Genomic DNA, 26858 nt, shown 5'->3' with positions numbered 1-26858 from the left:
TGTTTACATCAAACATCACTGTTGGGGGCGTTTACCATTTGCCTTGATCATCTCAGCACATTAGCGTATGAATGGCGCGCATACAGATTGCATTGCAGGAGAATATTTGTTTTAAATTTCAATTGTTTTCATTAAAAGTAGAAATCTTAAGCTTTCTTTAGACATATGTTTCATGTTTGTGTGATAAATATTCGCAGAGTTTCAGTTCATTTTCGTGACATATTTCAGAAATATGCTCGCAAACACGGAGACTGCTTAAAGCTCACCCTTTTTATTTTCTTTATTTTACAAATGCACAAGGTTTTGTTGTTATTGTGAGTGTACACAAATAAAAGTAGACCCTTTATAGTCTCTAATGGTGTCTTATACTTATCTGTATGCCCCAAAATTACGGAGTATTTTAAGTTGTTTCCGCTGTAATGACGAATATATCCAGCAGGATGTGCCGGCGCGTCCCCAGAGGGTTAAGATAGTGGTAATCAATATTATGCCATAAATGCTGTCTAGCTTAACTTGAATTGAACCCGGAATATTACTTTAAAAAACAGGCATTGGTAGTTTAAAAGATCTGCAGTGATAATTAGGCCCCATGCAGAATCAGCTCATTTTTATTTAGATTTTCTGTGCTAATTGTGAAGGGAAATTTGTGGAATGCAGATTTTTTACATAGATTTTTTTGGTTTTCTGAAGAAAAAGTTGTGCTTGCCCATGCAAATCTGACTGCTGCAGTGCTAGGGAATTGTGGGTGTTTTTAGCCCATTGCTGAGTTGATGCCATGTGGTTTCTTACTAACTCAATTCAAAAGAGCCCCTCCCCAGTTCTCCATGGTATTCTGGTCCCTCGATATGGCTTTGGCACCTTCTTCAGTGTAAGTGTACGTATGGGATTTCCTTTGGCAAGCAAGCAAAAAAAGTCAGTTATCTTCGAAATGTAGTAGCACACTTTTCCTCAACAAGCCACACAATTTGAGGTATAATTTATATCCAAACTGCAACCTGTGTTGTAAGATTGAGCAATAGTAATAGTGTGATGCCTTGGCGAGCAGCTCTAACGCTCCGAAATAAAAAAAAACATGCAAGGATTGGCCAATATGTAGAACTTTATAAATGATGTGTAGGTCTAATCACAAGACGCCAACAGACCTTATAAGTGAGACATGTCCTGAAACCTCTGATGTAATCTCTTCATCTTTGTTTTACAGGGGAATCTGGATTGGGGAAGTCAACGCTCATCAACTCTCTGTTCCTGACAGACTTGTATTCTCCAGAGTATCCCGGACCCTCGCACAGAATCAAAAAGACTGTTCAGGTAAGATCGGCTCCACATATGGATGTATTTGTTCCTTACATTACCAAAATTTCACTATAGATGGCTTTAAAGCGTGGTTTGTAGCAGCTGGATCACATATGCTGCAGTTTGCCACAAGTATGGTCTGATCTCTTGCTGAGTCAACAGTATTCCAGTATTGGCCTGATATCAAACAGTTAATTTAGGCGTCAAGTAAAACTCGTGCTGAAGACTCCTTCGCATTTATCTAATTTAGTGCTACTTTGAGCAATTTTTTTTTATATAATGTCATCACCACGCAACCACTAGTGCAATAATCACAAACATGTTGTCTAACCATTTTAATAAAGAGCAGGGTTGTAAATGTGTCATTCTGTTCAGATTTTGTTACACCGTTTATGCTGCAGTATATCCACATTACAATTTATGTATTTTATGTTTTCATTTTGACACATTTTTAAAGGGATCCTACTTTGTGGCCCCTGAGCTTTCTAAAAATCGAATAGCCCTGATCTGAAGAAAAGAACTTGTTGTGAATTGACTTGACAAACTATGCCCGTTACTATCGATCAATCAAGCCACAGTCAAAACTAGATTGACCGGTGTCGGGAGTTGCGTCAGATGCAGGTGTAGCCCAGTATCCCTCAGCACAGGCTTTTATGGTATGTGGTTCTTCAAGTACTTTAAATGACATAATTGTAGCACCAGATTTTTCACTCAAGCTGCATATTTCTGGTGTTTTTGCAGTCAGTAAGGAATGATCCTGTTGTTGTTGAGCGTTTCACTTTAATGAGATAGTTGCTTATCTTAGATGTGATGAATTGGTATGTCCATGTGAAACATTGCAAAGTGCACCCACTATATTAGTGTGCAAACTTTTGTGTCGTTACAGAAGAGTTGTGCTGCAACTAACGATTATTTTGATAATCGATTAATTTAACGATTATTAGAATGATTATTCGGTGATTATTGCAACAATTGATCATTAGCTCTTAACCAATTATTCAGCTTGTGCCCCGACTTGAAAGGCTGTATTAAACGTGCTTACTAACAATTAAGAGGTTACAGTAATCTTTTAAAAATACCTCTAAATGACATTCACTGAATTAAAGGAAAAAAAATACTTTTTAAGTTTAATTCAGTAAACAATTCACCGCAAAATATCATATTGTTATCAAGTTCTTCCTCTCCTCAGTCAGGCACGAGTTGAAGTGCTGCTCTTGCGCATCGTTATTGGAGTTTAATCGACTATTCGACAACGGAAATTTTTTAAGGCAATTTTTTATTGTCGACGTTGTCGATAACGTCAACTAATCTTTTCAGCCCTACTTATGAAGAAGATCTGCATGCATAAGATAATGGCCTGTTTACACCAAGTCTGTCAATGCAGCCTAACAAATAGATTTTCTAAATTATTTGCTCACTTTTTTCTTTTTTGTGGACCAAAACCAATTTTCACCATTCTCTGGAAAAAAAGTTAAAGATACCTGAATTGTTTGGCATCAGAGCAGTTGCAATAATTGACCTAAAATAAAAAAACAAACATGTGTATCATTCCAATATGATATTTCAACATTCAAAGAGACCCATTGTTTAATTTTTCAGATTCGTGCTTGCTTTTTATGTTCAAAATTCAGACTTTGTGAGAATAGGACTTCATTTTTTCCAGGATCCTGGGCAGATGAGAAGAGAATCTCATGAAGTGCCATGAATAGATTTTTCAAATCCATCGTTCTGTGAGCAAAAAAAATAAAAACCCTGCTGCACAGTTTAAACTTTGTAGCTAGACTTTGTAGCAGTTTATGTTCTTAACACTCTTGACCATAAATTTTATCCATTGACCTCACTAATGTATTTGCTGATAAATTTGGAAGGGCACTTTACTTTTGTAGATGGAAGTAATGCGTTTGCTGTAATGTTTGTCAGATTTTGTCTAATGTTATGTGAAGTGTTACATTTGTGTGTGGGTTAATCTCATTGAAACATGTTTTCCATTGATAAGACGCCATTCAATTCTAGAGCTGTTGTCTGTATCCAGGTTTCCATTTAGGGGTGTTCACACAACAATTTAAGTGCTGCAAGTTTGTGTTGCTTGCTAGTCGGCTTGACTGCTGTATCCAACAGTGTTATTCGCATCACATCTCTGCTCTCACTTTGGTTGCGTTCCATCATGAACACAGTGTTTTATGACTCTGAGTCCTAGCTTAACCCAATAGAGATGCTGTGGAATGATCTCAAGAGAGCCGTTCACACCAGACATCTTAAGAATATGGCTGAGCTGAAGCAGTTCTGTAAGGAACAATGGTCCAAAATTCCTTCTGAATGTTGTGTAGGTCTAATCCACAACTACCGAGAGCTGGAAAATGCTGCCTTCAGAGGCTGTATTTGGAGGTAGGATGAAAATGCGGTGCTTTTCATACTGTTCTGAGACCAGTTTCCTTAAGAGTGCCATTCATTCATAAATGCTTTTGGTTAAGCAGTTAACTGATTAGGCAGCATGTCAATTACCTACATTTTCGAATGCAGCCTTTATGTGAATTCCCCTTCATACAGCCACACATATGACAAGATAATGAGTGCATAACACATCTGTGAGTGTATAGGCTCTGATGAAATACCTTTCAAATAATCATTGCTGTCAGATGGGACTGATCTTATCTCAACTAGTCTCTGTTCTGTCCTGCACAATAACAAAGAATGTGCATATGCCTGTCTTAGATGGTTTTGGAAAGTGAGTCAGAGAGTCACTATGTTACACAGTGATTTGTATTTGTGGAGGAGGAAGAGAGAGCTTAATCACATTTAGGATTGTTTTTGCTTCATTCTCATCTGCGTAAATGGACCAGCATTTGGGTGGGAGTGGGTGGCAGAGTGGAAGTGTGTATTTAGACTGTGTGTGGGAGAGCTGTGATTATGATATGGAGAATGGCACACACTAACCACCTACTCTGTGGTCTGGCTCCTGTTCCCTGACTATTTCAGGTGTGTGTGTGTGTGTGTGTGTGTGTGTGTGTGTGTGTGTGTGTGTGTGTGTGTGTGTGTGTGTGTGTGTGTTGTTTGGGAATGCTCATTCAGAGTAATTATGTTGTTAATGTAAGCCATTGAAGTCTTTGCAGCCCTCTAACTAGATATATGTGTGTGATTTGAGAGATGAATACATTATGACAGGATGTAAGAGGTGGGTGTGTGTGTTACACTCCCTCATTACAACAATTTGTCAGTTTGTATTAAAACTCAAGCGGTATGTCAATACTGCTAATGTCAGATTCTCCAATGAATGACTGTGTCTAGGGGTGTGCTCAATCATCTCCCTAGCTCCCTATGTTTTGAATCAGTATATCATGAACATGAATTTGGGCACTGAAAAGGGTATTGATCTACTAAGCATTGGCACACTTATGGCTTAATCACCTGCAACATGATTACGAGCTCACACATCAAAACACAGCTGGTATAAAAGGGGCCATGCAAAAATGACTCGTTTTGAAATTTCCCCCCTTGTGACTTAGAAGATAGAAATGTGTCAACTCCACATCTTAATCTTTTCATTGGTTAAAAGCAAACTTCAGTAACACTTGTGCAATTTCCAGTGTTTGGCATCCCTCAACACACTCTCTTTTTAAATTTTTATTTAAATTGAACAAATGAAGAATTTGTTTGATGAATGACATCTATTGCATAGTCCTTGAAAAACAAATTAAAATGTGCTTAAAGTCCTTGAATTTCACTTTGAAGCATCTGTACAAACCCTGAGTGTGAAACGATGCAGTGTTAGAATGTTTCAGAAAGTTGTTCAGCAACAGACAACCAATCATAGAAAACTACCTGAGATCATTAAATATGAATGTGCTTTTTACAATCACACTTTCATGCGCTGTTTATGTTCTCCGTCAGAGGGTAACTGGTAAAGTGTCCAATAGTGGTGTCAAACGAGATAACTGCCGTGATAAAAGAGACAGTATTCCATGTTTTTGTGGCATAGTTCAGAAGATGAAAGGCAAACAAATTTGATTTGCTTGGCAACATTTCCAGAGAAGAGCAGGGCAGCTCCATTTGAGGGGTTTGTGTCCGTCGCGAGCTGCATTCATCCAATCGTTGTTATCGATGCCGCAAATAAGAAAGTTAACCCAAGTTTATGATGTACAGAGTGAAACATCGGAACATGAATACTCAGGATTAATATTAAATCCAGGGTAAAGTATGAACAGTGTGAAACATGAAACCGGATAATCCAGGATTTGGTTTACCTGGGGTTTAGAATAATCCGATTAATGATTTAAAGTGTGAAAAGACCTATATTGAGATATACTGGTAAGGGATGCACCGATACCACTTTTTCTCTTCTCATCTGATTCCAATATCAGAAATCTCAGATCCTGATCTGATACCAGTGTTGTTTTTTTGCATAATCAGTTCAGAATATCTTTACATTATTGTGAGGTACTAATTGAAACACAAACCTCTATCTACATATTATTTCACTATACATGTATAGCCTATTAAGAAACACTATTAATAACTAGTATACTGGATAATGTAGCAGCAAAATTAACAGTAATTCCAGAATAAGTCATCATTTTTATTTATTTTTGCATTTGGACTTTTGTTCAATTTAGTTGTAAGACGTCAGTTCACTTTTCATTCAGTTATTTTTTGGAACCCATTCAACTTAAATATTATTTTAAATATTATTATCATTTGTAAACAAATGATAATAATAATAATAATAATAATAATAATAATATATTATAATAGTAATATATAGTAATATATCTCAATCGTCTACCTTAACTTTTAAACCCTCTCACTTTTATTTTGACTTTCAGAACTCTCCAGGAAGTCCTGTAAGTGTATGTTTGTAGTTAAGTTTACAGTAGTATAATCCTCTTCTTATTCAAATTCTGGACAAATGTTCTAAATGCATATTATAAGTGAACCAAACTATTGAGCATCTACATCTGTGATGTTGTTCGTTAGTAGCGCTCAAATATTGTGCACCGCTGTGAAGGCTAAAAATAGCTACGAGTGTGTGTGTGTGTAAACAGAGCTGCGCCATTCACTGACGTGCTGGAGCTGCGCATGCATTTTATATATTTACTTATTAAACACAGAGCTTTTGCACATATTCAAGTGGCTTCGAATAAAATGCACGAGTCATATGAACTACTTTAATTGTGTTTTTATGGTTCTTTTATGTCATTTTGTCATTATGTCATGACAGTAACGAACATGACTTCCACACAGTATCGGATCCGATACGTATCCCTAATACTGCTATCAATGAAGTGAGAGCTTTTAGTGAATTTTGTAAATCACTTTTTGGAAATACGGTTCCACATGTAATGGTGGGAGGGTGTTTGCAGTTCAAAGAAGTTAGCCAATCAGAACAGTGGGCGTGTCTTAAAGCTGTACTATGGGTCATTTATGGATGAAGGACATTACAAACAACATCTCATTTCAGGCTTCAGAAGACCTGACAACATTTCCGATAAGGAAAGATAGTGAGCAACGATGCAACCTCTATTTTTACGGTGCGTTCTGGGGAATTTTTACTGAGCAAATGTTTAAAACAGCGCTAGAAATGGACGACTCCCTAATCAGTGCCCTGACTACTGAACTAGGGAGCTGATTGAGACGCACCGTAGGTTTATTTGAAAAGGAATACATGTGTACTGCATACAGCACAGTATATACTGTATTCTGGCTGTTATATATGAATAATAGTAGGCCTTATGAAGTGGCATGCATTATACAACAATAAACTTTTTAAAACAGTAGTATGCTGCTCTGTCTCATGATCACATCACATGTTTAACTCAGTAAGGGACATCAAGTTATCTGGGGTTACATTTTTGAAACAGTTTTGTCTTACTCTTGGCAGTCCAACCAAATAATGATTGAAGACAAAAAAAATCATGGTTAATATTACTTTTTTCCTCCTTGCACAATGCGTTATGGGATAAAGTATTAACCAGTATACTGCACATTTTGTCAAATGTAGTAGGTCATCCAGGTATTGAAAATTCACATACTATGCACAGTATACCAAGTAAATACTGCATAAATTACTTTTCCATGCACAGCCAATAAATGTCATCTGAAATGTTGTGGAACAGACCAAAAGAGATGCTCAATGAGGCATCTGACACCAGAGAACTAGCAACACATGTGATTTAAATATTCTGTTTTTTGCTAGAAAAGTTCCCAAAACACCACAAAGCAAGTGAGCAGTGACCCCATAATGCATTTGCACACTTAAGCCACAATTCTAAGTGTTTGAAGGTCATTGCATTAGTAGGCCTATAAAAGACCCAACCAAGTGGCATTTATTTTAAAGAACACATTTGTTCAAGCCAAACATTTCACAAAAGCACATGATGATAAAACAGTAGATAAACTGTTCGATTGTGTATTTGTACACTTTCTGTTTGTCAAGGGTTGGTGGAACGTGTCCTCAGTTCATGTGCTGAACTTCGCCTGTGGTTCCGCTGAACCTAATGAGAACCGACTTTATACATCCATTAAAAATCACCTTGACACCACTTTTCTTTTTTAATTGTAAAATGGCTCATGAAGTAATGTTATTTGTGAGAAAAGCTCAAGCATCATTCACTTGCAGATACCACAAGTCTTTATCTAATGCAGTTTCAAACATTTGGTGGGTGGCTTAGGTGTCCAAATACATTTGTGGGGCTATAGAAATGTCATGCCTGCACACAACTCTGTGTGAGAATTACATATGTGTGTGTGTGTGTGTGTGTGTGTGTGTGTGTGTGTGTGTGCGCCCACAGTGGTTAGAAAAATGAGAGTGTAGAAAGATAAGGATTTGGCAGAGCAGTGATGTGTCCAGAGTCTCTTTTATATATTTATGCTCTCTCAGATATCAGACTCTCATAAAGAGAAACTTTTGATTATTGGAACTTTTGCGCTTCTTGGCAATGGCACTGTTCTGTGGTAGGTTGTCTTCATGCCATGCACTTGATAATAAGATTAAAAGTCAACATAAAACCTAAATCGCTTCAATTTAGAACACTTGATTATCTTATTAATATAACAAAATACAAATATTGTAAAAAAATTGTCAATGATGACATATGTCGATATAGCAAATGCCCACGAGATGTCAGTGATTGTTGTTATTTCACCTCTAGATGCTACTGTTAAACTGTAAAACTTAGCTGCTCTAACTGTATGATCCTCCATCTTTGAACACGCATGAATAAAAAACTAAATTGGCAACTGTCGGCGTTGGTTTTTGCAGATAATTGATAGTTCCAAAAGGCAACTATATATACTGTTTAATTGGTAAAACTGATATATCGGTCTACCTGAAGTTGTTATGCAGTTGAGAGGGTGTTATGGATGTTCAAAGTCAAACAAACCCACCCCCAAGTCCAATGATATACTGGTTAAATTTAAATCCAAGGGATTTTTTCCAACCGTTTTATCATCTCCCAGACCAAAGTCATTAGTCTGATCTTTAAGGGTTTTTCACATGGTACTTAACCCCAGGTTACCTTCATTCTAATCCCCATTTTTAACCCAGAGTAAAGCAATGTTTCACACTTGTAATTTTGAAATGGGGTTAGCAGAGCTTTTTAACCAGGGTTATAAAATCTTGCTCAGGAGCAGGGTTAGCCCCGCATTTGTGGAGTTAACCTTGTATTGTGGTGCCAATGAAAGGATACGGTGTTAGACTGTTTAAAAATATTGTTCAGCAACAGACAACCAATCATATAAAGCCTCAGTACTTACCTCGTTAATTATTCATCGCTGAAATTTTCATGCCCTGTCATGACAGATGTTCTCCGTCTGAGGGAAACCTGTAAAGTTTTGGACAGTGGTGGCAAATGTGATAACTGAAGAGACGGTTATCCATATGATGAAGAGACAGAACTCTATTTCAGGAGAAAAAAGACAAACAAATTTGATTTGCTTGGCAACATTTCCACAAAAGAGCAGAGCAGCTCCATTGACAGGTTGCGTGTCCGTCGCGAGCTGTATTTGTCCAATCATTGTTATTGACACGGCAAATAAGAACATTAAACCAGGGTTGACGAATGTACAGTGTTAAACATTGGAACATGAATATCCAGGGTTACATATAAACAGTGTGAAACATATAACAGGATAACCCAGGATTCTGTTTACCCGGGGTTTAGATTAGCCCGGGGTAAACATTTTCAAGTGTGAAAGTCCTTTAGTAAAGTTATAGCACATAGTTTTGTTTAAATGCTGTGAAGGGGTGTCAAACTCAATTTCAGCCTGGGCCACATGAGTGTTATATGTGCTTTCAAAGGGCCGGTTGAAAATGTGGCACCAGAACCAGATTTGTAGTACCCATGCAATTACCAATAATTTTGCATATTTTGTGCATTAAAATTCACATTTGATAGTAAGCACTGATTTTGCATTTGGGATGAAGATATTAACTGTTGCATCTGTGAAAAAATTTACTCCTAATTCATATAGGGCTAAATTGAAATACTCTGACAGTGCAACAAATGTGGGTCTCCTTTACAGATTTATTTCATCAGGTTCCTTCTTATTAAGAAGTGCAGTCATCTTGGAATTTCTGAATGCAAACAAAGCCAGTTACATTTTGCTACAATCAGAGAGCATTAAAGGAGAACCGATTTCACACAGAAGGAAAACTGACTGCTTTGCCTATAATAATGATGAAAATGTATAATATTTCTTCCATCATATCCATAGTTTAACAATGGTATTACTAATAAGACTATGGGGACCCCATGTAGTCTTTGTAAATCCATACATGACTTAATACCATAATTAGTGTCTATGGTTTCTATAACAATCTATGACATTTTTGTAAAGGGAAAACAGTAATCTAAAAACCACAGTTAATACCGTTAATGTTACTATGGTAAATGTTTCAAAGGTTTATGATGTGTGGATTGAAAAGTCTTCTAATTTATGTCTGCATGACCGTGTTTTCACATTAAAATAAAAAAAAAAAATGGTTAAGATGACTGGGGGAATGATCAGTATTCATGTGAAAACACTAACTGATTGGTGTGTCACGTGTTCAGTTCACTTGCCTTCCTACGTTTCTGAAATTAGCTCACGGGCCAGATTCAGAGTTTGAGTCTGACAGCTGTGCTTCAGTGCATCAGGTGAGGACAGCCATACCAGCTGCTGACAGTCAGAAACTGCCTGTGAGATGAACATGCAGCAAATCCCAGACAAATCACTGTCTATGTGATAGAAAAGTGATAGACGAATCAAAACCACTAGATTGAAACTTGGTTTTGTTTCCCACCCCACTGCACAGTCTAGTTATGAATGGAATTTGTGAGGAATTTTAGATTGTTATAAAGTTAATATGTTCCAAGAAATGATCGTTACAGAATGACAGCACAGTTGCATAGTGATTATACTGTTGTGAACGTATTGTGATCATTATGTCATTAATGTGGAATTGTTTAGTAAGACGAGATATGGGCTTGTCTTACTAATGTCTTGTCCCCCATTACTTAGGCTACATAACAGTCTAAATCTCACAGCTCTTTTTTTTTTTTGCTTTACATTTGTTGTCCCAGAGTCCCAGCAATGTTAAAGCAACTGCCTGAAACAACAGTGTCTTGAATTGGATATAAAAGAACTGGAGCTATCACACTCAGGCCATATTAATCCAGCATAAACACTATGATGATTGAATAAATGTACATAAGAAATACAAGCCAAACTAGTTCAAGCTAGTTTAACTAGCTTATTGTATTTTGCCTTCAATAAACAGGTGTTGCACACCAGAGTAGTGCTTTATTTATAGTTATTAATAGGGGGGTTAGATTGCTTTGTTTGACTTGTGTTAAAGGAATGTTCTGGGTTAAATACAAGTTAAGCTCAACGTCAAAAAAGGTGATTTTTATCATATTAATATCATGTTTACATGCATATTGTTCATACTGTATCTTGTGGCTATACTTTTGAAACAGTGAGTATTTTAACGTTCAATGATTGGCCCCCATTCACTTCCATTGTAAGTGCCTCACTGGAACCCAGATTTGTGATTTTATTTAATTTTTTAAAGAAAGGAAGGGACGAGTCCAATTGAATTTTTGTTGTAATCAATATTATGCCACAAATGCTGTCGATTGAGCTTAACTTGTATTGAACCCAGGGCCAGCCCAAGCCTTTATGGGGCCCTAAGCAGAATTTGATTTGGGGGCCCCTCGGTGCTGCCAATATGATTGAATATTGTCAATGCTTGATTATTCGCACACTATAAATCTAACACACCCCATATCAATTTTATTAGTTGTAGTTGTGTTGCTTACAACATACCAATGTCTGCCTGGCATGATTTTACCCTTCTACGGTTTTAATTGTAACAGTAGCACACCTATATTTACCCAATCCTGTTGATCCTCTGTTACCAGTTTTGTGTACTTCCTAGAGAACAATTTGCAGCAGAAGCTGTAGACAGTATCATTTCTTTTTGAATAAATGAGCAGCTCCACTTTACATTATTTCCCCATTAATGAACTTTCTGTAGGTGTAGTGGAAGCTTCGGCCATCAGGTTTTTCAGGGAATGTGAAGTTTTCCTTTATAGGCAGTGGCCCTCTGCTTACCAGATCAGTCTTTTGGGAGTCAGACAGGATAGATGACCACATCAGTGGATGTACATGCTGGGAAGTGCTCCTCGCATGCAGAGGATGGACCTGATGAAAGATGAAATTAATAATAAAAGCTAGCCATGTTAGATGTCATATTAGAAGGTAATGCAACTGTCTGTCAAAAACAAAAAAAAAAGGTCTCACAAAAGGCATGGTTTATCCATATAAATATAATGATCTGGGATTGTTGAAAAATCATCAGCTGTAACACTGGAACTTGGGGCAGGTGGCGTTGGTTGTGCCCCACGTCCAAAATATTTCAACAGTGCTCCTAGGGAAGTTTCATAATTTGTACATATTTGACAAAATATTTATAAAATTATTTTCTCAACACAAATGATTATACACAGCAGCAAGTCATCTGTACTCCTAAATAACAACTCTTAATCTATAACTAGCTAATTGAGGCATAATGATATTGGAATATAATAGCAAAGACCCCAAAATGGTAGACTAATGTAAATAATGTTAAGTTGTTATCAGTACCAAGTTTATGGAACAGAAGCTTATTTTTATTACAAAAATATATACCCAGGAAAGTTATTTTTAAAAAGAAGACAAAAAATGTAATCTAAAACTAGTTAAGTAATATGTTGTACTAATAATATATTAAGATGTCAAGGCTATTTATTGATGTTTAATCAAACTAAAAAAGAAGATATGCTACATAGCTAACTATAGTTAACTAACTAGCCAGCTAATGTTAGCTCGTAACTTAGCCTAGCTACTTAACATACCTTTTATCGTGCTGTTTTTTCTCTTCCTCTGTTTTCTTCTTTTTCCTTTTCTCTGCACCAGAGGATATGTTCTTTTTTGTGACATTGCTGTTTTGCTGTCTGAATGTGCTTGCATCCTGAAGCCCGTTAACATAATATTGCATTTAATATTGCATTTTTGTATAATTACCATTGTCCATTGACAGTATAATCACACACAAAACAAACAAAAAAATCTATGTGCTCTTGGGTTCTAATTTTTCCCATTAATTTTAATAGAATTGGCCCATCTCTGGTGCAACTTCAAGGTAAAAGCACTTCACGTGTGCTATGAGTAAATGTCATATTCACTATGCACTGTATGTACAGTTGGTTTGATTCTTTATTTATGAGAAAATGTGATTCTAACGTGGACATGCCATTCATGGTTGCTGGACTACTGTGTGCACTGTTATGTCCTTCCTAATATATAAAAAATGTCTACATTGGCAAATAAATTACTACAATTTGATGACTAAACAGAAATCTGAAGAAACTACTATCTACCATTTAAAATGATACATTTTATTTAAAGATATATTTTTTTACAAAGTTAAAGTTTTGTGTGAAATTGAGTAAATATAGTGCTAAGTAAGAGTTTATGCATATTTTTTTTTGTTACAATTTTATGTTTGTTATTTACTTTATCAAATTGTGTGATATATCGGCATTGTACCGGCTTATCGGCAACTCTGTTCTCTGAATATCGGCATCTGCCATTAAAAAAATCCATATCAATCAACCACTAAAAATCACACACAGGAAGTAATATGAAGAATTACCAATGACTGTGCTAGTCTTGCGGTTTCTTGGCAAAGGCAGGTTATGACATGGCAAGGTGAATATTGCCCCCATGCAGTTATTTATGACAGATGCACCTTTTCTAAATATTCTCATGTGAATGAACCATTGAAGTCTTAACAAATGGATAGGTACAATTCTGAATAGGCATCACACTTTCTGAGTCTGAGCGTACCACAGTGTCTAGCCCAGCCAATTGTTTATCATTTGTTGCCTGCAGCATGTCTTAACTCAAGAAGGACTGGAGTCTAAAGAGAAAACGCTGTCTGTCTGGTTTCTCAGCATGGCTGGATAAAAGTGGAGCTCCAGCATTTACATGTCACTGCATGTCCTGTCAGTTCTTCCATATCATTCTGAAGCACACATTCTTATTTCCCAATACCTGGATCATCAACACTTCTATTGCCTCTTCCACCGACAGAGTGCCAGTGGCCATTGTGGAACTGTTCCACACTTCCCTGCACAAAGTAAAGTTGGGAACCAGGAACAGGTTCTTATTTTGAACCGGTTCCAATTTTTGAAAACACACAGGAATCGTTTGATTTTTGGTTTTGTTAACGATTCTTTAACATGCAATTTTCTCCGCAGATGTGGATGGAATACCGTACTAAAATGCTTTGACAGTGTTTTTGCTGCACTGTTTAGAATCTGCGCTGCCCCTGTACTGAATCTACAGGTGTAGTTCAATTTTTTAACAAATTAACCATATGAGCCAATTCTTTTGAATCTTCTGCGCAAATCACAGCATGACCATTATACAGTAGACCAAATGCCAAACGGATGACTCTTATGAGCCAGCTTTTTCGAAGCTACAGCACGAACCATGCAGCGCTACCAATGTAGTCCGATCTACAGAACAAGCTGTTGAACCAGCATGACCAGTTTAGTGCAGTTCCCGAACGAATAACTTTTATGAGCTGGTTCTTTTTAGTGAATCAAAATACTTCAGTCAATGCATTAATTATACTCTTAATGTCAATTATTTTCTGATTAAATCAGCCTGTCAGATATATCGGTCTCTCAGTGCTCAAAATAGCCAATTATTTTCTGGTAAAATCCGCTGTGCTTTTAACAAGTATTTGCCACATCCTGATTTCTTCTTTTTTTGTGTATATCTCATACTAAATTGTTTCAAAAATTCTAATAAAAGCAATCTGAGTAAACACAAAATACAGTTTTTAAATGCTAATGTTATTTATTGAAGCAAAAACATTATCCAATACCAACTGGGCCTTTTGTGAAAAAGTATTTTACCCTTATTTACTAAATTCCCAAATCTGTAAAACTGCATTCATAATTGGGTTCTGCTGGATTGACACACCCAGATCTGATTACTGCCAAACCTGTTCAATCAAATCAACACCTAAATATAACTTTCAGCATCATGAAGTTGGCTAAAAGGTCTCACCCAGTAGCACACTATGCCAAGGTCGAAAGAAATTCCAGAAGTGATGAAGGAAAAGGTAATTGAAATACATCAGTCTGGGAAGTGTTGCAAAGCTATTTCAAAGGCTCTGTGACTCCAAAGAACCACAGTGAAAGCCATTAATGCCAAATGGAGAAAACTTGGCACAGTAGAGAACCTTCCCAGAAGTGACCGACCTTCTAATTTTCCTCCAAGAGCACAGTGATGACTCATCCTGGAAGTCACACAAAAGCCAAGGACAGCATCCAAGGAACTGTAGACCTCTCTCGCATCAATAAAGGTCAATGTTCATGACTCCATTATCAGAAAGACACTGGCCAAGTATGGCACATGGAGTGGTGAGATGAAAACAACTGCTAACCAAGAAAAACATTAAAGTTTGTCTGAATTTTGCCAAAACACACCTTGATGATCCTCAAATTACATTTGGCATAAATCAAACAAAGGATTCCACAAAAAGAACATGATACCTTTGGTCAAGCATGGTGGTGGTAGTGTTATTGTGTGGGGATGCTTTGTTGCTTCAGGACCAGGGCGATTTGCAAAAATTTAGGGAAACATGAATTCTGCTCTGTACCAGAAAATCCTAAAGGAGAGCATCTGGTCATGGCTGGCACACTGCACGAGTCTGTGTTTGTAACTTCCTAATCTGCTTAGCATTGCTGCTTCTTATACGTTCATCGTTTTATCCTTTGCCATTTTACCGTGTGCTTAGTTCTTTCCAATTTCTACCCTTTCAACTGTGTGTTTTTTACCACATGCTCCCGTTTTTTCTCTTTTTTTATTTTATTTTTTTCCTTCTTGTCTACATCTCATGTCTCAACTGTGTGCATTAGTTTAACATGGATTATTGCATCTGTCTCAAACCTCTGCTGATCTTGAACCACATCGATCTCAAACCTTTGCCACTCAAGAACAACCATAACAGCAACAACAAACAATTGAGGTAAGTCATGGCATTCGCTCATGTTATTTCTTCCTGCATTGCATTCCACATGTTTACTATAGCTTCTTCCATAAGCAGTGAGGGATTTACATGTGATAAATGTAAAGAATTAGTTAGGCTGACAGAGAAGGTTAATGAGTAAGAGACACTCATCAAAATGCTAGTTGAGGTGAGTGAGAAAGAAAAGCCTGTAGATACTGTTTCGGAGGCAGGTAGTACAGCGAGCAACACACTTTGGACCCGGCTGTAGAGTTCCCTCAGCAAAGCGACACCACTCTCCATTCCTGTTAGGGTTTCCAATCGATTCTTCCCACTTAGTGATGCACAAACTGAGAATCATGGTGAAAGAGCCCTAGTAATAGGTGATTCTATTGTAAAGAATCTGGAAATAGAGACTCCAGCCACTATTGTTAAATGCATTTCGGGGACTCAGGAGTCTGTCATAAGTGCTGTCTAATGCTATATGTAGATTTTCTAAAATTGTTATTCATGTTGGCACTAACTATGTCTGGCTTTGCCAGTCGGAGATCACTAAAGATAATGTTAAAGAGGTGTGTGAACTTGCAAACATTTGCACAGTTTGGATGTGCTCTGCTTGACTGAAACCTGGCTTAAACCTGATAAATATATTAGTTTAAATTAATCTACTCCGGTTATTGTTATAAACATGAGCCTCATCTTAAGATTCGAGGAGGAGGAAGTCTTTTGAACTAATAATGCTTAATGTGACCATCAGATATATATAGAAAATCTTTATAAATATAAAAGTTGTCTTTTGCCCTTGCAACAGTATATAGATCACCCGGGCCATATTCTGATTTCCTTGGTGAATTTGTTAATTTGCTAATTGTTGGTGTCTTCAACATTCACATAGATAATGAAAATGACACATTGAGATAAGCATTTATTGATATTCTTAACTCTCTTGGAGTCAGACAGAATGTGACAGGACAAACTCATCGCCATAATCATACGCTATATTTAATTCTGTCATATGGAGTTGATGTTGATATTATATAAATTCTACCACAGAGTGATGACATCTCAGATCATTACCTCATATCTTATTTGCTGCGATCTGCAAATATCACTCAATTTACATCACTCTATTGTTCAGGTATAACTATTCTTTCGACCACTAAAGATAGCTTCACTATTAATCTTCCAGAATTGTCTCACATATTCAGTAAGCCAAAAAGTCTAAAGAAACTTGATGTAATAACCGAAAATATAAATACAGTCATCTCTATCACTCTTGATAGAGTTTCCCCCCCTTTGATTAAAGAAAATTTATGAAAAAAGCCCTGCACCATGGTACAATGATCACACTCATGCCCTCAAGAGAGCAGCTCGGAAAATGGAGCACAAGTGGAAGAATAAATTGAGGTGTTTTGCGGTGCATGGAATGATAATGTTTATAGCTACAGACAGGCACTAAAAGCTGCCAGGTCAGCATATTTTAGCAAACTTGTAAAAAAATAACCACAACAATCCTAGGTGTTTATTCAGCACTGTGGCTAAGTTTGTTAGGAATAAAGCCTCGACTCAACCAGATATTCCATCGCAGCACAAGAGTAATGAATTTCTTTTCTGATAAAATTGAAATCATCAGAATAACCGCACCTCAAATAACTGTGTCTCATAATTTTGCTCACAAGCAACTTCAATCCTTTGCTGACATAGGTCATTAAGAGCTAACAAAACTTATACAAAAATCAAAAGCCACAACATGTATATTAGATCCTGTACCAACTAAGATTTTAAAAGAGGTATTTCCAGTAATCTCAGAACCTCTTCTTAATATTATGAACTTCTCGATATCCTTAGGTCATGTCCTAAGAAACTTTAAAATGGCAATTATCAAACAGCTTATTAAGAAGCCACAGCTTGATCCTGGAGAACTGGCAAATTATAGACCAATTTCAAATCTCCCGTTTATGTCAAAGATACTAGAACATTTTGTGTCCTCCCAACCATGTTCATTTCTACAGAGAAATAGTATATATGAACAATTTCAGTAAAGATTTATTCCCCATCACAGTACAGAGACTGCACTTATCAGAGTTACAATTGACTTATCATCTGATCGTGGCTGCATTTCAATTCTAGTGCTTTTAGGTGTTAGTGCTGCCTTCGATGCAATAGATCATGACATTAACTTGAATAGGCTGGAGAATTATGTTGGCATTGGGGGACTTGCATTAGCTTGGTTTAGGTCATATTTAGCAGACCGCTACCACTTTGTATGTATAAACGAGGAATTGTCAAATCAATCAATTTAAGTATGGACCGGCACAGGGATCAGAAATTCGGGCCTCTGCTTTTCTCCTTGTGTATTCTTCCCTTTGGAGATATTATCAGTAATTGTGGAATAAGTTTCCACTGTTATGCCGATGATGCCAACATTATAGTTCTTCTAAACCTGGTGAAATTTCAAAAAATTTTAAATTAGCAAAGTGTATCAATGAAATCAAATATTTGCTAGCCAGAAATTTCCTTCTACTCAATTCTGAAAAAAACATATGTACTAATTATTTGACCAAAAACCTCTAAAAATAAGCAGCTAAAATATAATTTGTCTCTTTTACAGCGAAGAACTTTGGTGTTATATTTGATACCAATCTGTCCTTTTGAAAATAAAATTTTCAATGTTTGTAGAACAGCATTCTTCCACCAAATATTGCTAAATTACAACACATGCTCTCGGTTGCTGATGCCGAAAACTAATTAATGCGTTCTTGACCTCAAGACTAGATTATTATAATGCATTACTGGGAAGATGTCCTGCAAGTTCAATAAATAAACTTGAATGCTGACTAGAACCAAGAAATATGATCATATTAGCCCCTTTTTATCGTTGTTACATTGGCTACCTGTTAAATTTCGTATTCAATTTAAAATTCTGTTAACTACATACAAAGCTTTGAATGGTCTAGCTCCGCAGTACTTAAATTACCTTCTACCATGTTATATTCCTTCACGTTCATTACGATCGCAAAATACTGACCTGTTAATAGTTCATAGAATATAAAAATCCACAAAAGGAGGTAGATCCTTTTCATATTTGGCTTCAAAACTATAGAATAGTCTCCCTAACAATGTTTGGGATGCAGAGACACACTCACTTAGTTTAAGTCTAGACTAAAGACTCATCTATTCAGCCAGGCATACACCTAATTTATCCATCAACTTACAATTAGTCTGCTTAAGTTAGGTCTGCAGGAACCAGAAAAATTTATCAGAAAATGTTCTCATAATCTATAACTAAATTGAATGGCATCTATGCTAATATTATTCTATTTGTTCAGAATCCTGAAGGGAACCAGAGCCCGTCAGATCCAGCTCCATTCCTACTTTGTGACGGACTCAACTTCTACAAGTTGCTGAGTGATGACTACAAACTACAGCCGGTGCCAGCCAGACATCACTTCAGTCTTTTACGATAGACTTCAGAGGAAGAACGGATGCCAACTCCAACTGTAAGACATGGTATAATTCATATGCCAATGGGAGATACCTTGAACTTAGGATGGACCCCACCAAACCTCACCGAATTGACCTGCCAGTTGAACTGCAATGCACTGCATCACCTTTGTCTATTGATGGACTACACACTTGAAATGGAATTCATAGACACTCAATAAATTGCCAACAAAAGCCTTCATCAACCAACTAATAAAGGACAATGCGTCTATGTGAGCTTTGAGTCTGGTTTCTCCCAAGGTTATCTTTCTCCATCAAATAAAATCTTGTGGAGTTATGTGTTCCTTGTCACAGTGGCCTTCAGCTTGCTCACTGGGGTTATAAATACAATTATTATAAAAATTGTATACACTAGTTACAATCATATTTAATCAAACTGCACAATGATGACTAAGACATTATAGATATTACAGTTTAATTTTCTGTTAATGCATGATTTTCTGTAACGCTGCTTTGAAACTGTGTGTTGTGAAAAGCACTATACAAATAAAAATGACTTGACTTGGTGTCATCAGTCCGTGAGTGAAAGCTCAAGCACAACTGGATTATGCAGCAAGACAATAATCCAAAGCATAAGTGTAAGTCCACCTCTAAATTGCTCAAAAGAAGCTAAATTAAAGTTTTTTAGTGGCCAAGTCAAAGTCCTGACTTGAACCAGATTGAGATGCTGTGGCAGGACCTTAAACGGGCAGTTCATGCTCAAAAACCCTCCGGTGTGGCTGAACTAAATCAGTTCTGCAAAGAAGAGAGGGAAAAAATACCACCACAGTGTTGTGAGAGACTGATCTCCAGTTATTGGTAGTGTTTGGTTGCAGTTGTTGCTGCTAAATGTGGCACAACCAGCTATTAAGTTTAAGGGTGCAGTTAGTTTTTCACATGGGTGATATAGGTGTTGGATAACTTTTATAATTATGCATGCAGCATGATGTAAGTGTAAGATCACAAGGAAACATGAATGGAATGCACAGCGGTGAAGTTCACCTGCTCAACATAAAACGCACATCAATCCTCCACAAGCCAAGAACAGGTGTGAGGCAGCAGGAATCATCACGCTTTCCTAGAAAAGACCATGTGTCTCCTGGAATCTTGTCCTCAATAATCTGTTTGTCTACTCATTTTTTCTTCCACCTTTTGCTGTGTTTTTTGAGTTTGGAATATTCTGAATGACAGATCTGTGGTGACAGGTTATTCCTCCACATTTCGTCTGACTCATGTTTCCAAAACATCCCTTTTGCACACCGTGACCTCTCGTTAGCTAGTTCTAATGGTTTTGAAAACAACAACTCTTCTGAGATGGAGCAAGCCTTGCAGATGTGGTCTCAAGTTACACACACACCAATTTTCGAGGTTATATTTCAAGTTTTCTGAATGACAGAATGAAGTCAGAATTGTGATTTTTTGGGGGGGCTTGAACAGAACATGTTCCTAAACATTAATAGCACAGCCTTAACATGTATCACTGTAAACGTGGCTGCGAATGACACAAATTGACACCAGTCTGTCTTCTGCACAATTATAAGTCGTCAGATTAAACATGCAGGCTGTCTCAAAACAGTCATAGTTCTGGCTGCATGTACATTCTCTATCCCAGCTGTTTAGAAGAAGAGGCTGGACAAGTTTCTTGTTTGGCTGGAGTATTCTTCATGAAATAAATGTCCTGCACTGGCTTTAGTGGTGTCCGCCTGTGCTGTGGAACGCTGTGAGTTGTTTAGGAGGAAACCATAAAATGCAGCTCGGAACAACCCAAACCTCAGACCACAACCGTTATAAGTCACAGTCTAAATGGAAAGTGGGGGTTGAGCTTGTTTTAGCTGAGGTTACACACATGTAGACAGACTCTCTATAAAATGTCTCAAAATGTGTGATATGCCATTTTAAAGCAGTTTTCATTAATAGGATCGCTAAACTAGATTTGAAATTTCCTTGCTTGCCAATACAAGTTGTGATTTAATGACTATATTACTGCATACCCCCTCACTGTCTTTGTTTAATTTCATCAGTGTCTTAATGCCACCACAAACTGGTTTTGATGATATGGAAATTATTTTAATATTTAGTAAATAAACTTCACAGCAATTCACACATATTTTATTTGTACGGATGCACCTAAATTTTGGCCTAAATTGCAATTTTATTGTCTTAGCAAACACCACTAATAATTGGATTAGATACTCCGCCAAACACCTGTTCACTTTTTTTTTTTTTTATTTAACTCCAGTGCCACGTTCTTATTGGAAAAGTGTTAAAAGGTCCTTATAGAGGATTCTGGCTCATACAAGGAGTAGGAAGTATTTTGCTTTCCCTCGTGTAAAGCCCTTCCAGTGAGCTGCTCTGTAATGTGCACACGAGAACCACTGAACACTTGTTTTGAGCCATGCAGACCCTGATATTGCCTTCATGATTGAATGAATACCTTGAGTCTATGTGCTCGTCATGAGTGTTGGATCTCTTGCTGATTGCATATTGCATATCTGAGACCGAGGTCTCCTTGAAATGGGCCCTCAGTTATCTGAAAACAGCATATTCATATATAGTATATCTGATGTTTTCCCCCTGCAGGTTCTTATTTTGTATCATATAGTCAGATGCTGTTTTTAGTTTAGTCCTTTAACATAAGCATCCTGATTAAAGGCTTAAGACTTATTTACACCAAGTTTTTCGATACGACAAAGTTTTCAAAAAACAAATGATGAACTGCTTTACACAAGCTTTAGAAGTTGTACTGCAAATTTGTTTGTTTCAAATAAAAAGTGTCCACAAGTTGTTAATTGTTAGTCTTCGAATACAAGGAAGATAAAGCCATAGTTGCAACAATCAAGCAAAGTTTGATGGTTATCATCATCCGAAATCTGCCAACCACATTAAAATAAAATTATACATCACACAATTCTAAGTATAAGTACTAATTATCATTGTCCCATATTTACCAAACATGTTGAGAGGTCCAGACATCATCTGCTGCATGAAACTGATCTTTTGGTCAGAAAGCAATAGAATGCTCGCCAACAGAACAGTTCAAAATGCACCTTATTTTCATCCTAACTCCATATAAAGCCTCTGAAAGCAACTTTTGTTCTCAGTATGAAAATACACAGTAAATATAGGACGTCTAATGAAAAACTAGCACTATTGTCCACTATAGTGGTCATTATGTTTAACAGCTTGTCGATTTGCAATAAACACTCAAGTTGTCAAAATGGCATATCGGATGAAACTAGAGTCTAATCTTTTGACTAAAACAGATTTTAATGTAAAAACAAAATGTGATTTCTTACTAGATGTAGTTTTGATAGCTTTTCCCCTCAAAGACAAACTGAGCTGTGATCACCACCATGTTGTTTTGTCATGTTACTGTTACAGGTCAGAATGTTCTGAACTGAGATCAGTCGATTTAAATGAAATTATACATAAAGTATTGCGAAGACAAAACACAATGTCCACACAGATGGACGTGGGGTCACACAAGGTTAATGCGAGTAAACCTATATTTTCAGATGGTTGTAATTTGCATTGCATTATGAATTGGGAACTGACACATGCATATCTTGAGGTGTGTACGTTTACATGCAGTTCGGTTTGGGCCTTCAATTTTCAGTCCAGTTCAAATATATTCGTATTTGTTTTCATTGTTTTTCTGAATTTTGGATACCAAGTAATATATTTCATTTAGTGTAAAAATGTTTTCTTGTTCTTTTACCTTGTTCCTTGAGGTGTGTGTTTAGGAACTGTGAACTAGTTCCTAATTCAAAATCAGGAAACAAAATGCTTTTCATGACTTTCCATTCCATTAACGGTTTTCAAACGTGTAATTTTCCACGGACGCAACACCATGCCAAAATACTTTGACTTTGTTTCCTTCGCTACCATTGAACGGCACTGAAACACTGCTACTGAAACAGCAGTGCGAAACATACAGCACGAGTAGTGTTTCCTGATTCTTGAAGAAATGACTCTCTTAAGCTGGGTCTTTTGAAATAACAGCAAAACATACAGTGCTTCCTACCAAATGAATGACTTTTATCAGCTGATTCTTTTTAGTGTATCATAAACATGCTGAACCACAAGTCATTAACCAAGAATTCATAGTAATTACTGAATGATTCAAATAATTTAATTAAAAAGTCTGTGTAAATGGCATTTGCAAGCATCTGACTAACACTGCTGAGGGCAGTAAATCCAGAAAGACATTTTTAATTCCAAATATTACTTCCTCAAAAGTAGTACAAGAATCGATAATGGAATTGTTGAGAAACCGTTAGGACGAAACAGAACGGAATCCCTGCGGTTTTACTAATAGTAAAAGCTTATAGCTTATTTGATTGTGTATTGATTGTTAGTGTTGTGACTTGTGTTTTATCATGGTTTCTCAGGTGGAGCAGTCTAAGGTGCTGATTAAAGAGGGTGGGGTTCAACTGCTGCTCACTATTGTGGACACGCCAGGGTTCGGAGATGCCGTGGATAACAGCAACTGGTAAGATTTGTTCTGTGCAGAATCTCTGCATCTCTCATGTAAAGGGCAAATTACCTCTTCACATTAACAAATGAGGGATGGTCGTTTGTATTGCATGTGCTCTCGGGTGCGTGTGTACTCTATGTGTGAGTGATAACAGTTCTCACTGCATGTTGCTGACACTAAATGTTGGTTGTGTGTTTATGCAGCTGGCAGCCTGTCACCGATCACATCGACAGCAAGTTTGAGGATTACCTCAATGCAGAGTCACGCGTCAACAGACGCCAGATGCCTGACAGCAGAGTACACAGCTGTCTGTACTTCATCGCCCCCTCTGGACATGGGTAGGTACTCCATTTAAAGGGGTCAATAACACAATTCTAATTCTGTCTTATAATTTGCACACCTTCTTGTTGGCCTTAGTCACCTTTCACTCTTATTGCATCCTCTTATGCAATGAAACTAAATGGTGACTGAGACTGAACATTTGAACGTTGATGTTCCACAGAAGAAAGTTCGGTTTGGAGCAACATTTGGGTGATTAAATAATGACACATGATTCATATATTTAAAGAAATGTTTCTTTAAACAAACACACAAACTCATCACACAAACACACACCCTCTGCAATTCTGGCATATATTTTTTCTGTGGAGGAGTTTCTGTATGCTCTAAAGCAGGGGTCTTCAACCATTTTTATGCCAAGGACCCCTTTGTAGTTAGAGACGGAGCCGGGACCCCTGTTACGTATTGTATAAAATTGAGTGTTGCGTTTTATGCCTATAAAAACACATGTATGGTGCTACAGTACCATATTATTGTATGTACATCATGATTCTTACATTGCAAAGCCATTGAAATAATCACTAAATACTGCCCTGCTGAAAAGACCAGCTAAAACCAGCATAAGGTAGCTGGTCAGGCTGGTTTTAAAGGGGTTTTGAACACTTTTTTTTTAGCTGGTCAGGCTGGTCTTAGCTTGTCAGGCTGGTTATGCTGATCTTAGCTGGTCAGGGTGGTCTTAAATGGTCAGTGTGGTCTTAACTGGTCAGCCTGGCCAAGATGGTTTAAGCTGGGAGGCTAGTTGGTCTCAAGTGTTGAAACCCCCTCTGAAACCAGCCAACTGATCAGCCTGGGGGTGACCAGCTAAAACCAGCCAACCATCTTAGGCTGGTTTTTGCTGGTCTTTTCAGCTGGGACCACAGGGGTCTACAACATTTTTTACATGAAGTGACATTTTTAATATTCTTTGTTAATCCCTGTGCCAAACCTCCTCCAAAAAGAAAGAAATAGACAGACAGACAAACAGAAATGCCCTTTCCATGCAGAATAAAAACTTTTATAAGGTTACTAAAATTAAGTCTTCATCTCATGTGAGTGATCTATTTTATACATATATTTCAAAATTACTGTTTATTTCATTGAGTAAAAAATTGCAATGACTTAATGTTTGACTATGTTGATTTGAGTCACCGTCTTGTGTGTTTGGAAAGTTAAGGACCATGAATGTCAGCTTGATAATCTCAGCGCTAACTATTTATTTACACCAGGCAAGTAAGCTATTGTTCTGAAAGTAAATAGCAACTAATAATAAAAAAAACTGTAGGCTGTCATTTGCTCAAACGCACAGCGTGACCAACGCAAAGCAGATGCGTTTACTCAGGCGACCCTCTACTGCAGCACTGCTGAACCTGATGTGTGTCATGCTTTGAGTGGCTTGTGATGCGCAGTGGTTGTGTGAAGGTTTTGTCAGGGCTGCATGCTTCTACTGACTAGTGCGGTTTAGTCACACTTTAAGATTTGGCATAAAGCTGCAAAGGACTTCAACATGTGGATAGGCTACAATTCATATTCCTCTCATCTTGGGTTACTTGCGTGCGTGCGAATGAGTGAGTGAGTGAGTGATTGATTGATTATTACAAATGCCGTCGGTGGATCAAGCAATAATTTGCTGACGCTCTGCGTTACCACCCTGAACACCCTGGGGGATGCGGATCCCCTGTTGAAGACCCTTGGTCTAAAACATCCTCTGATTATTTATGTTATTGTAAGTAAAATCTCCAGCAATCCAGCGGTCAAAAGACATAAACTGACGTATAACAGAGTTTGGCTCTTCTGCCATGTGCCTGTTTATGAATTTTTATGAAGAACATGGCGAAATGTAAGTGTAATTTGTCTGCATTTTTCTCAGAGTATTTTATGCCAAAAATCACTAATTCTTCCTTTGAAACTCTCCCCCAAATTCCTCAATATGTCAACCTGTTGAAATGTAGATATATTTAGCCAGAGTAGTCTGTTTATAATATTGTGCATTGTATATTTAACTGAAATTTCTAGAAATGTCTAAGAAATTGTGAGTGGTGCATGCTTGTGCAAAACTCTCTGCTACTATGTTGCGATGTATTGGGTGGTTTCCAGGTCTTTCTATGTGGTTTGCTTGGCTGTTATGGATTTTTGCTAGGGCATTGCTAGGTGATTGCTAGGGTGTTTTCAATGGTTGCGGTCTGGCAACAAATCAAAATATCCAAGTCCATATGCTATATTTTTTCTCTTGATGTAGCTGAAGTATTGGGACATTTTGCTCATTTTATCATCTGCCAGAAGAAAACCGTTTGTTTATAAACCTGTAGTTTATGAAAGGACCAGCTCACATCTCCTGAACAAGCATTTATAACAACAGAATTATGTGAAAGTTTATTTTAAATGTTACAAAAAATAATTGTCTTTTTAAAATGTAGTTCGGAATAATTGCACTAAATATTTGCTTATTAAAATATTTCTACACAAAAAACATGAATAGCATTTTTTTTTTAGAAATATGTTGAAAATGTAGTACACTCACCTGAGGTGAAGACTCCAGTTGTTTAATGTTACATTGAGTGGGTCGCCCCCTCATGGGCGCTGCCATTTTGACAGCACACGACAACCTGTGTCATGCAATTGACCGAGTTACTACCATTATTAATGACAAAAATAATAACGTGTATTTTATGTCCAATGCTCAAACATAAAAGTACATGTAAACAAAATTAGCAAACTAAAACAACAAACACAATATACTTAGACAAT

The 26858-nt window shown here is 37.1% G+C and overlaps 1 protein-coding gene across 3 annotated transcripts in view; it reads left to right on the top strand.

Moving 5' to 3' along the window:
* Window positions 1-26858, top strand: part of LOC127650342 (septin-7) — a 78111-nt gene that overhangs the window by 37448 nt on the left and 13805 nt on the right. For all 3 annotated transcript variants that reach the window (XM_052135695.1, XM_052135696.1, XM_052135694.1), the window contains exons 3-5: window positions 1202-1308; window positions 23710-23810; window positions 23999-24133. In XM_052135695.1, the coding sequence (XP_051991655.1) occupies window positions 1202-1308; window positions 23710-23810; window positions 23999-24133 (343 nt within the window). The remainder of the gene's footprint in view (window positions 1-1201; window positions 1309-23709; window positions 23811-23998; window positions 24134-26858) is intronic.

Source organism: Xyrauchen texanus, chromosome 10 (genome assembly GCF_025860055.1).
Source record: "Xyrauchen texanus isolate HMW12.3.18 chromosome 10, RBS_HiC_50CHRs, whole genome shotgun sequence".
NCBI classification, from domain to species: domain Eukaryota; kingdom Metazoa; phylum Chordata; class Actinopteri; order Cypriniformes; family Catostomidae; genus Xyrauchen; species Xyrauchen texanus.
This window is presented reverse-complemented; position numbering and strand designations above follow the sequence as displayed.